This window comes from Rhyacophila brunnea, unplaced genomic scaffold, assembly GCF_057557595.1.
Source record: "Rhyacophila brunnea isolate RB1 unplaced genomic scaffold, BYU_Rbru_1.0 scaffold_11, whole genome shotgun sequence".
Taxonomy (NCBI): domain Eukaryota; kingdom Metazoa; phylum Arthropoda; class Insecta; order Trichoptera; family Rhyacophilidae; genus Rhyacophila; species Rhyacophila brunnea.
Window position 1 is genome coordinate 18,506,970 of NW_028232763.1, and position 12,694 is coordinate 18,519,663.

General features: G+C 29.9%; 1 protein-coding gene across 6 annotated transcripts in view; it reads left to right on the forward strand.

The window, feature by feature from the left end:
* The window catches only part of LOC147078441 (uncharacterized), a 39,799-nt gene that overhangs the window by 18,081 nt on the left and 9,024 nt on the right, over positions 1 to 12,694 (forward strand). For all 6 annotated transcript variants that reach the window (XM_085959645.1, XM_085959673.1, XM_085959654.1 and 3 more), the window contains 6 exons: positions 1,664 to 1,999; positions 4,010 to 4,104; positions 5,656 to 5,869; positions 8,460 to 8,676; positions 9,530 to 9,670; positions 10,566 to 10,780. In XM_085959645.1, the coding sequence (XP_085815771.1) occupies positions 1,664 to 1,999; positions 4,010 to 4,104; positions 5,656 to 5,869; positions 8,460 to 8,676; positions 9,530 to 9,670; positions 10,566 to 10,780 (1,218 nt within the window). The remainder of the gene's footprint in view (positions 1 to 1,663; positions 2,000 to 4,009; positions 4,105 to 5,655; positions 5,870 to 8,459; positions 8,677 to 9,529; positions 9,671 to 10,565; positions 10,781 to 12,694) is intronic.

The following is a 12,694-nucleotide window of genomic DNA, read 5'->3' on the forward strand; positions in this document are numbered from 1 at the left end:
GGTATTCATAATATTATGGAAAAGGTAGTTAAAAATGTATTTCCCTACGAAAATGGTATTTTATCTGCAAAAAATACTTAGATGTAAACAATTCAATTCAAAATTCTTATTACTTAGATCCCTACTAAATACCTACTCCTTGTTGGGTAACAGTTTGATTTTATTGGGATATTAATGTATTTCAGTGTAAATTTATTTAAAATATGTATCTCAGTAAGCGTGGTCAAGGTTCACGCTATACACATGCCGTTCGCTCTGTGAGTGGGACTTTAATATAGTCCCACTCATAGAGTGAACGGCCCGTAATATTATTACGAATGGCTTCAAATTGATTTCTCGCATTAAGCTATGCACAGTATGATGATGAGTAAATCCGCTAATAAAATATGCATAGGTAATAATAATATATACCTACCCTTTCATATTTTAACATGCAAACATTTTGAGCAACTTCATACACCATACATATAATATATACATTAATTTAATGCTGTCAACTGTCAATTCTTGGCGAAAAGGCATTGTATGATACACTATATAATACCCATTTCACATAATTTAAAACTGCGTTCGTGTACTTAGCATTACATTATCGACTGATTTTAATTTTAATAAATATATGCCTCCCAGTGAAGTGTGGCCTACAGAATATGTAAATGCAAAGTAGCCCAAGAAACCATAGACTAAGAAGTAGGCATGGCCCCCACATCCTGAAGTGGGCCCCCAGCCTAGGATCTTTGGCGCCCCCCCCTGCCTATCGCTAAAGATAAAGGCAGTGTGACGCTCTACAGTAGCGTTTTCCAAATGGTGTAGGTACGCGGTAAAATTAATGTATATAATAAGTGATTTTTTGTATGTTTTAATACATCCATTTGAAGTTGAAGGAGTTGTCGAGTATTGATACACAATTAAAAATTATATCGTACAACCACATAATTTTGAATAAAAATATTACTGAAGGGAAATAGCGCAACAGGCGACTTTTTTACTATTCAAGCAAATTTGTGATGTATGTTTATCTCACTTATCTGGTCGACTCGCCTCGCCGGGCCCCTCCTGATATTATCTACCACTATATACCATACATCGCCCGTAAATAACCATGTTTTCTTAATTTCATATTTATAAGTCATTTAATTTTACAGGACAAAGAAAAAATCTTGTTTTGCCTTAAGTATTCTTGGTGCTTGGGAAATGTCTTTATTAGTTTTTTTAAATATTTGGATAAGTGATAGATATATAATATTTTTTAATATATTGCATTTTAAAAATAGTTACAAAACTACATTAAATCACTGTCATATAAAAAAGCTAGTTAGAAGATATTGGCAGTTCACGGTTGACATACTATGTCATTAACCGCCTACCAAAATTCATTTAGTTATAAAACCCAAAGCTGATAATGTATGTAGCTCAGTCATATTGAATAAATTCACAGCGTCACCCAATAACTGCCAGTACATTTGATCATTTCAAAAGTTTGATAATTCCCAGCCTTTATTATGGCATAGCAAGAAAATGATTAATATGTGATTTTAAAATATATAGTTATCTCTAGTATTTGTTTAACAATTTAAAAACTTAGGTATTAAGGTATTCAGAGTGAAAATAGTATGCTGAATTATATATAAAATTGTGTGAGTATAAATATTTAATTTTACAGTTCCGGTATCTTGCCAATCGAAACTTTGGACGACCGAAAGCTCAGTGGGGTTTCGTTTGATATCGGATGGCTCAGATGTGAGAATAATTGATAATATAACCGGAGACCAATGCTCCCGCTTTTTAACACAACCCTTTCCGGATGCTGCGAACGGAAGCAGATCGGCGCACTTTTTGCCTCTACGGAGCTACGGCGTAGAGGCTAACAAAATAGGAAATAATTTGAGTGTTAGGGGCAAGTGTGTACTGAGTCATGAAAATAAATTCACACAACCCGAATCGTTCAGGGCGGCGAATGAGGATTCGTATTATAAGGAAAATCAATGCATTGAAGATCGTGAGTAAATATTCTTCATCGCTTTCGTTTGAAATAACAAAAAAAAGACTTAGTACCTACCAGTGGCGAAGGGTGACTTTTGGAAAGAGGTAGGCTGTGGAGATATGATAAAAAGAGCACACTTGTCAGGTATACTTACGAGAATAGTACGATATTTACTACTAATGAATAGGCACACACTAATAAATGATAACGACACACTAATTCAATGAAACTTCAAAAACTCATTGACGACATAAAAATGAGCGATGTGTTTAAATTACGTATTTTTCAAAACATGTATACCCATCAAAAATCATTAGATAAAATTTATTTTTATTTTTAAAAACAATCTATACTTACTTATTTATTAATATTCGATTAAATGCCGTTGAAATTATTTTTTTAATTATCTAATTATTAATGATTTTGGACAAAGTGCACAGTCGTGACAACAATATTATGCGCGAATGTTTTAGGCTCTGCGAAAGGAGCTTGCCTCATTTCGTACAAATCAGCAGACTTCCTGAGGTTACGAGACGTAAAGTCCATACAAAAAAAATTCAGAATTATTCCAAACATAATTGGAAATTTATTTACGTCGAGAAATCGCGGCATTTATTATTTAATTTACGGCGCGGCGCGCTGTGGTTTTTTTAATACCTTTGCAGTTGTTTTGTAAACTGTGTAATACTGTAATACATTCCTACATATGCGATCTCGTTGGCAAAATAAATTATTTTTATATAACATAAAATAATGAAGTGATTAAGTATATAAATATGTCAATATGCAATTAAAAAATATTTTTCTTAAGAAGGTAGGCTTTAAATAATCGCCTAGTATGGAGTCTTCGCCACTGGTACCTACATACTTAAAATAAATACTTATTAAATTTTAATAGCAAGTTTACTGTAACTTATCTACTCTTATTACTAAAAAATAAGTAAGGTACTTATTCATTTTTATTTTGAGTAACACAGTAATTCATAAGCTCATTATCTACTGAAAATAAATTTCCATAGAACAACAATGAAGTCATTCAATATACTATTTTAAGCGCATTTATTTTAATCATTTCTAGAAAACAAGGTACCTAATTGTATAATTTAGTTTTAATAATTGGGTTTATTTTCTTTGTGTGTTTGATTGAACTTTTCTTGGAAAATGTGTGTCGATTAAATTTTAATATTACCTTATTTGAGTAAATTTCAATAGTTTATTTGTTGATGTTATTGAAAAAACTTCTAAAGTCTAAAACAACTCGGGGCGTTATTTCTTTGTTTTAAGTATTCGTGTTAAATAATACTTAACGAAGTATAACAAGAGGTATTTTTGCCGATCTTAGCCTGGGATGTGGATGGGGTCGACTTTGTATCAAAAGGTTGGCAATTCAACCCCATCCAGTGGCGTATTTTCGTTATTCACTTAACAAACTAGCTGTCATACTTTCTGTTACACATTAATCGAAATCATTGTATTCGTGATTTTTCTATACCATGTATAAAAAAGGATCAGTAAAAATGGCAATTTTAATAAACTAGAAAAAAATACCAGTAGGCAGTGTTAATAACCTTAAAATAATAATTTGGAATAACCGAGTTTTGCAATAAAAATTATTATTATGAGAATATCCAAATAATTTGTTTTCTTTCACGACCCGGTTAAAATAAACGATTTATTTATTTTCGTGTTAGTTTATTTTTAAAATATAGAATTTGTATTTACGTGTATCTTTGTTTCACCTTACTCTAATCAATACGAACGCCTTCTCTATGTCTTGCTCTCTTCTACATATTTACATATTATATTTTCTCTCATGCGTATAAATCAAGCATACAGATAAATCAAGACAAATATAATATGTAAGATAATGTTGCTTAGTTTGTCTTGTAAAATACCTATTAGATATACAAGAATTAAACGTAAACTACATTAATTAAGATAAGACTTAAATTTTATAAAAATAACGTGACATATTGATGTCAATAGTTACCTAACTGTTGCATTAGTGTTAAATTGTGTTTTCAGTTCCAAAGCAAATCGATCGATGTTCATATGAGGAGTATTATAACCAAACACTAAAGCATTATGACGTGCTTATAAACGGCATAACTACCACAGAAGTAAGTAAATCTTAATAATATATTATTATGTTTAAATCATAACAAAATTAAAATACATATATATTATACTCCAATTTCCTATCTGATTTTTTTACATTTGGCTCTACAACCCTTGATAAATCTTGGCCTTCTTCAGAAACTTTCTCCATCTTGAACAATTCAGCGTTGCAGCTTTAGAGTAGATTATTTTGACTAAGCTTACCTTATTAATGGCTAGCGTGACTGGTCCATTATATTTCAAGTTATTTATATATGAATATATATCTTTATTATGGCGCGCCGCAAATTACCACCTCTATGTATAGATGTAACCGAAAATTTTAGGCAAGTAGTAGCAATCTCTGTGCATATTTCTGCAATGGTTTGAACATTTATTTACGGTGCATGCATCTATGAAAGATTGATGGACATGAGAATATTTTTGGATGGGGGTGTCGAGGCTAATTAAGAGAACTGGACACCTTGAATAGGCATACGACACAAGCTGGCGCTACAAGCCATTTGGATCGATAGCCCACTGCACAGCCATCTTCTATGAATCTCTATCCCGAGCACTCTCCTTCCAGTCTGTCACACTCACTTCTCTGCATGTCTCTTGACGTTATCCTCCCATTTCCTCTGAAAGCGGCCTTGGGGTTGCTTTATAAACAATCATGTCCAAACCACCCCTAAAATATTGACATAAAGTGCTACATTTTACGGTTTTTTGTTGCACCTAGCTAGCATAACGGTTCTATTCCTAGACATTCAAATTTAATATTCTTTCACTACCCTTTAAACTATTCTCACAATATTCTACTCTGTTATTCTGTTCATACTTAAGGGTGAATGATAAGTGTTATGATTCATCAGTTAACATTGAATACAAAAAAAAATATAAAGAAATATTTCCATTTTTTTCAAAAGGATCTTTCTTGTTGTGAAACTTTCTGAGACTAAACTAACAACAGAAGCGTTAACTAGGTAATTTATTTAATCATTTGTTTTATTCGTTACCTATAAATTAATTTAATATATTGTACAAGTAGTAATATAAAACACTATGGAAATTTATTATCAATAATATATATCGACTGAACAGTATTTCTATTCAAGGTTTATTTAAGTTCCAATATTCGCGGTTTTTAGATACAATTAAAATAATCTATATAACCTCTTCCAGTTGAAATATCCTAAAGCGATAGGAGACGGTTGATTGATTTCATAGAATATTAATGCAAAGATGTTTCTACTGAAATTTAATCTACCGTGTCTAATACTATAAGTATTATTATTATCCATCATCTTCTCATAAATAAATGACCAATGGATAATATTATTCAACTGTTTTAATCGGCAAACGTAACAGAGGATCGGTTTTTAAAATTCATGAACAGGCTTCACTAATTTTAAATAAAATTTTATTTGTTTTATTCTGTTTTTTGAATGATGACATCCGATGTCTTTGTTTTATTTCTGTTATTGATATAATGTAGCAAACACATTATAATATAATACAATATTATTATTAAAATTATTGTAATTTTTGTTTTCACTTTTTAATATTTACAGTGCAAAGTAAGATGCGAAAGAGAAAACCAGTTTAATTGTAGGGGTTTCACTACAATGCCGACTGAAATAAACAGAAATCAATTCTACGTAACTTACTATAGTCCCAATATAAGGACATGTCTGCTACACAGTGAAGACACACTCACACATGGGTCATGGCTTTTAACAAAAAAATCCGGAGCCATTTACTACAGAAGAGTTATATGCCTGAATAGTAAGTAAAGTAACTTTGATTATTTATTGCCTAATTACTTATTTTATAGGTAATAATACTTATGTTATGTTATTTTATTACATTAATGGTATTATGTATTAAACTTTCATATTGATTGTAGATTAGGTACACAGAAATAACACAAACTTGGCAAGTTCCTACTAGTAATTTCGTTCATTTATTGTATTCACTTAGGTAAAAAATGTTTACTACGCATCTGTCACTATTTACTTTTTGTTTGCAAGATCCATTTTAGGAATCATCCGTTGTCAGTAAGTGTTTAAATATTTGTACCACTGTATTTATTATTATTAATTACCTATTTAATGACTTCATAGTTTTGTGTAATGCTCGGTAGAGACCAAGATTCAACTACATGACCAAATGAACATTGTATAAAAACTGTTTTAATATTTGAATTTTTTTGATAGTAGGTATAAATATTCATTTATTTAAAAAAGACACATTGAGTACTTCACAAATTGTTAATTCAGGATGTTCACAATATGACACAGCGAGTGGAAAACATGTGCTAAATACAAGTAAGCGTGGGCATGTTTGGGGGAAAAAAATAGTATTTCATCAGAAGTAGTGAGTCGTAATCTCGTAAAAAGTTAACTACAGTTAATTTGATAGCAATTTTTGTGAGTATGGACGTGCGTTAGTGTTAAACAAATTATATTGCACGAATATTTATGTTGGAACAAAAATGTTCAAATACATTTGTATAATATGTTTGTAGATATATGTATCTTGTTCTGGATCAGACAAAAAATATCTTATTATTAATGTTCAATGGCTACTTAATTAGGAAATTAGATTTCTTTCAAATATCTTATTGGTTATTAGAAATAGCAAACACACACAAAATGTTTAGTTATAATTTAATTTCTTTGGTACCTTTTCACAATTATTATAATATCCAAGACCATTTATATTCTAACGGATGTTTTTAATATGTACCTACATGATAAATAGTTTTACAACAGAGAGATCAACAGTAGGTAATAATATTTTAGTGGTTGTTAAGTGATTTCTAACATAACAAAATGTTATGGGTATGGTTATGAAAGTACCTAAGTTATTATTTAAAGTTTATGTTTTTCTATTTGAATCTGTACAGTCAACTGAAGTATAAAATTAATGTATTTGAATGCTTTTGAAGTATTTATTTGGCATGAGAAATTATTCTATTAACTAAAAGCTTTTAATGCTAAATTAATGATTAAGTATGATTTGAAATATCTGTTATTATTATTTATTTGAGTAATTGTGGATATTTACGACCGCAATATGTCTTGTCCACAAAAGGCATTTAATGAAAGGAATCGTTTAAGATATTATGCAAACATTTCAATTTAAAGAATCTTAAAACTCGTTATCAGACAATAATAAATGGGTGTCTCAAATTTTAATTACTCTGGTACAGCGGCCAACTGTTTTGCATATCAAGCGGCAAGTTTAGGCAATATTATTATGAGAAACAACTATATAAATATTTCCCTACCTTTATTCTTAGAATCCAAATAACGGCGGGCCATTATAATTCAAGTGTTCTGTTAAGCACTTGAATAAATGGCCCAGTTATGAAATATGGATGAAACGGGAGCCCGTGTAACGAAACATCGTCATACTTTTACATTGAATAATGTGATTGCTACACTGTTGCTTTTCGTGCCACCGCATACAACTTTTGGCGATTGGTAACGAACGATACAGCCAGTAGATATATTTTTATTACAAAACACGCTATTTCTCGTGTAAATTGTTGAAAATTTTGAATAACTTTTAGGCAGAATCATAATAAATTGACGTAGGAAAAAATCATGCGATTCGATTTTTATAGAAAAGTTTTAGAATATTGTTGCCATTTTACAATATTACATATGAAATAATTAATAATAAAAAATAAAATACCTTTACCTTATATTCAGTGTATCAGAAGGTCGATTGATTCCGTTTCACACACAGCGAACATTAACATTAATGGTCTTTAATAGAGTTAATAGAGTGTTCCGAAAATTTTATTTTTTGATTTGGATACAATAAATAGGCATATTTTGTTTTTACGTTACAATAGGCTTTCATACACGTAAGTATAATAATTTGAATATTTTTTTTGTCGTATACTTAGATATAGTCGCGTCCACGACAAAACCTTTCATAAGTATTTTCGCTATGAAAATTCTTGATAAAACTATTATTTTTACCGTAAAAACATTAATAGTAATAATTATGAAATAAAAGTTGAAATTCAGTAAATATTTTATACGTTGTTATAATATACACGTTTTCGCCTTCTATCCTGATATAAAATACAAATTCGATAATATGAAAACTCAATTGTATACTTTTCTGTTCAGACGTTTTGCCATAGACGTGATGACATGATACTATAATATTTGGCTTACGCAAATTGCCATTATGTCTAACTTCGAAATTTTTCACATTACTGTTATTCCTATTTTGTTAGTTAAAACAATACTCTTGATAGGTATATTATATAAATATGTAGCAGTTAGACGTGTGCATATTTATGTATACGACTGTAAAATTAGCTTCCAACATTTTTTTTCTTTTTAAATGACAGTTAGCGTGGAGTGCACCCCGTCCGATATGACTGTGACGTATCACCCCCGATCGGAGTTCCGCGGAAGGCTGTACGTGAGCGGGTACTCAGACACGTGTGCTGCGGCCGGGGCGGGAAAATTCCACCCCACGACACTTGTAGTGCCCTTCCAGGGCGGAAAATGCGGCGTCAACCAGGCCTACGCTTTGGCCGACGGTGGAGAAGGCGGCCAGAACAAGTTAAGGATGTTTCATTGTTCGAGAATTTACCCCTCATTCTGTTAATGTTGCCATTTCGTAGACAATATTTCTGGGCATGGGAAGTAAAGTGGGTTAATCGAGAAATGCAATGTTTTTTTTAGTCAAGCTATTATTTATCGTTTCTTTCAAAGCAAAGTTTCACATTTGCTTGTTTTGATTGCCCTAATTATACGTGTCAACCTGACCAACCTTATTGTGATTGTGGTAATACTCGTATTATAATCAGTGGGTATTATTTTATTAACATTTTTTAGTCTTTATAAAAACTTCTAGTAGGTTCCCTATCTAAATTAATCTAAAGTATAATTATGTAATGTGCCCAGGTAATTGTGTCACTCATAACTCATTGTTGGTCATATCAGATTTTTAATGATTTTTAGCTACATAATCTTTTTTCATCCGCAATATTTTTTTAATCATGTTAACTCATTTAGTGCTAACACCGCGACTGGCGCGTTTGGAGCACTTGGCCATTAGATATAATTAACGTGATATTTAAATGAGGTAATTAAAAGGTCAGCAGTGATTGTGATTTATTAATCGTTATTTTCTAAAACAGTGGGATTTCTTATATTACGCGCAGTGAGAATTTTTCAAAATAGAGAAACTACCCCTCCATGTGTATACATATTTCTTTTTTCCACCTTTGTTAAAAATATAATAATTTCTAAAAATTAGATACCAGTAATATGTTATAAATTTATTTATGTGAGTAATTACTTACCTTCATTACATTTCCTCATTACTATAATAGTTTTAGTATGCTCAAACAAAACTGATGTCGTTAATAATATCGTACTTAATAGACATGAAGTATTTACCTTGTTTCAGAACTTTGATGTACACATTATTGGTAGTGCAAAACAATCCCATTATCCAGGCGCAGGGTGATAGATTCGTCAGAGTAGGCTGTGTGGCCGCCCCCGCCTACAACTTGAGTTTGGGCGCCGCCATTAATGTAGGAAATGACAGGTAAGTGTCTACCTACTTGATTGTATAACTCACTTTACACTTCGACAAACTTTGCAAATATCTTGAGCATATGTCTAATATTATGATAAATAACCATCTAGTAATAATGTATGCGGATGTAAATGCATGATTATTTTAAGTATGTAGGTACATTATTATGATTAAATGGTTAGAATGCATAAATAAATATATTGTTAAATAATATTGTATAATGTTAATAATTGATAAATTAGATGAAATTATTTTTCTACTTTAATAAATTTATATTTGATGAAACAATACAATAAACATAATATGAAAATCTAATCATGGGTGACTGATAACTTTCATTAAAAATAATCTAAAAAAAACGTATAAAATGTACATATTTTTTTTATTTTTAACGATTTTTTATTTGAAAAAAAAACATCAATATTTCTAGAAAACAGAAATGTTTATAAATTTAAGCCTTTTTTAATAAGGTCGATTTAAACTTTGAAATTGTTACCGTGCCAATGTTCGATTCAATATAAATAGTTAAATACAATAATTTAGTAATAATATCATATTGAATAAAAATTATTATAAAACAATATGTAGTTATGTACTTACTAATTAAATCAAGTTTTCATTGAACGCACAAATTATATGATGTTTTTTAAATTGTAAATCTTTTTTTAACATTTTTTAAATTATTTTTTGCTACGTATTGATTATTATCTTTATTTTTGTTTAAACACATCGATTTTCAAGAAAGTTAACAATATATATTTAATTTAAAATCTTTCTTATACCTATCAAACTGGGCTTCGGTACGGTCACAAATCTAATTAAATAATATTCCAATAATTGTAGTTTCCATTTTTATAAAACCTATTGGGAAAATATTAAAAAATATTATTTCTTAATTTTTTAGTGTAACACATACTAATAACGGATATTTTGACGGGTCTTACCCCATCCCTGCATCTTCAATTATTAATACAACTGGATCAGTTAGTCTTCCAAGAGTGAAGATGTATATCATCAATGAACCGGATGGACAAGAACAAACAAACCTGGTTACCGGAGGAGCAGTAGCTCTTGGAGAAACTATTGAGTTGAGAATAGAAGCTGAACCTATTACCTCAGGTACATATGTCCTGGTCTCACTGGGTTCGATTATATATTTTCTGTGGTTCATTTTAACTGTCATTATTGAAAACATCTATGATTCGTAGCGTGAAATACAGCAAATTGGTACCGAGACATAAAAATAATGAAATTATTTATTAAACATTTTATCTCTTGTAGTCCACAAATACTACTGAGATCTCTCCATAATCCTCCAGACAGTGTAGAAAATGTATTATGCATGCAGTGGTAAGAAGTCTCGCCCAGAAAGCAAAAGATGGTTGTTTGAAATATACTAGTTCCAAGATTGTTCTAGGGAAATCTAGAGATTCTAGAATTCTAAAAAAATCACACAAAGTTTATAAATTTATTACATACTTATTTTTTTTTATTTATTTCTAAATATTCATACTATTAAGATGTAACAATTTCATATTATTATAAAGCATACGTAACTTACACCAAAGAAAGGATATGAACTTTTGTAAATTAAATCAAGAAAATGATATTGCTAATTTGATTTATAGCTGCCTTTGAGACTATCCTAAATTTTGGATTTTGAAATATCAGATAGCGTACTTATTAATAATAATACGCATATGTCATAGACATATCGATAGCTTAAAGTTTAAGAATATTTGTCTGGACACCGAATGATATGAGTTCGAATCCCACCTGGTCCATCTTCTAGGATGTTGTCTAATAAGTATATTTCTTAGAATTTTCGAAATCATCCATGATTATAACATGTTTATATTGAACGTGAAATATTAAAAAAAATATTATTAGGCCTGTTGCATCGACCAGCCAAAGTATATTAAAATAAATATATTATCCAACTGGATTAATTAATTAATTACAATAAAGGGTATGCCATTACTTTTAGGATTAAAAAAACAAACGCTTGTGTTCAATTTATAAATAAATATCATTTAAAATTCATATTTATCGTGAATATTTATAGCACATTTTCAATTAGTAATTAATTTATTTACACAAGTGGTGCCGATAGTAGGTATATTTACTAAGAATTTAAAAAAAAACTTATCCAATAATATCTTCTCTTTTTCTAAGATATTGTGACAACAGAACATTAATTTGACGTACGTACACTATGCATCAAGTAAATACTTCAAATAACAAATAAAATTTTCTTAATTTATTTTATAGTTTATGTAAATTAAAATAAAATAACTGTTGAAAGGAGTTTGAAATGATTTTATTAGATTTTCTATGAAAATGGTGAGTATATCGAAACGTGTTCGGATTTTTAACGCTTCATACAATTAAATATTACGAATGAAAACTTTGTAAGTACTGCAGTTCTATCGCTTATGTAAGTAATTATTTTAATTACCTACTATTTTGTTATCTATACTATTTTTTTAACATTTTTTTCTTATGTCGATTATTATATTTTAGTGCACAGATGAAATAGTATATTTTGTCTTGTATAAAGTTGTATTAAAATGTGGAATTTCTGATCAAATCAATTCAATGATGATTTTAGGTTTTGTAATAAAAATTTATATTTTCAGCTATTTAATATGTAATAAAAAAATATTACTGTTATTCGTAATGGAAGGTTCTAAAACATCTATAAACATATCTCATAAGACATGTTACATACATAATGAAAGAAATGGTTTATTAACCTATCTTCTTATATCTATGTCACCAGTTTTTTCACAATCATATGTATTAAAAATAACAACATTGACGCAACACTCCGGGCACATAGGTTTTAAGTATTACATTTTGGAACAATTATGTATGATGCACACCAAACCAAATGCCCCCTATTGGACGCTTTTATTCTGATGGTGATGCTGTATGGAAGGAATCATGGCACCTCACGAAGACTTAGACAAACCGTATACTGAGCCTAGAGAACAGAATGATGTTTTCGATAGATATTAGGTGTGCGTATGA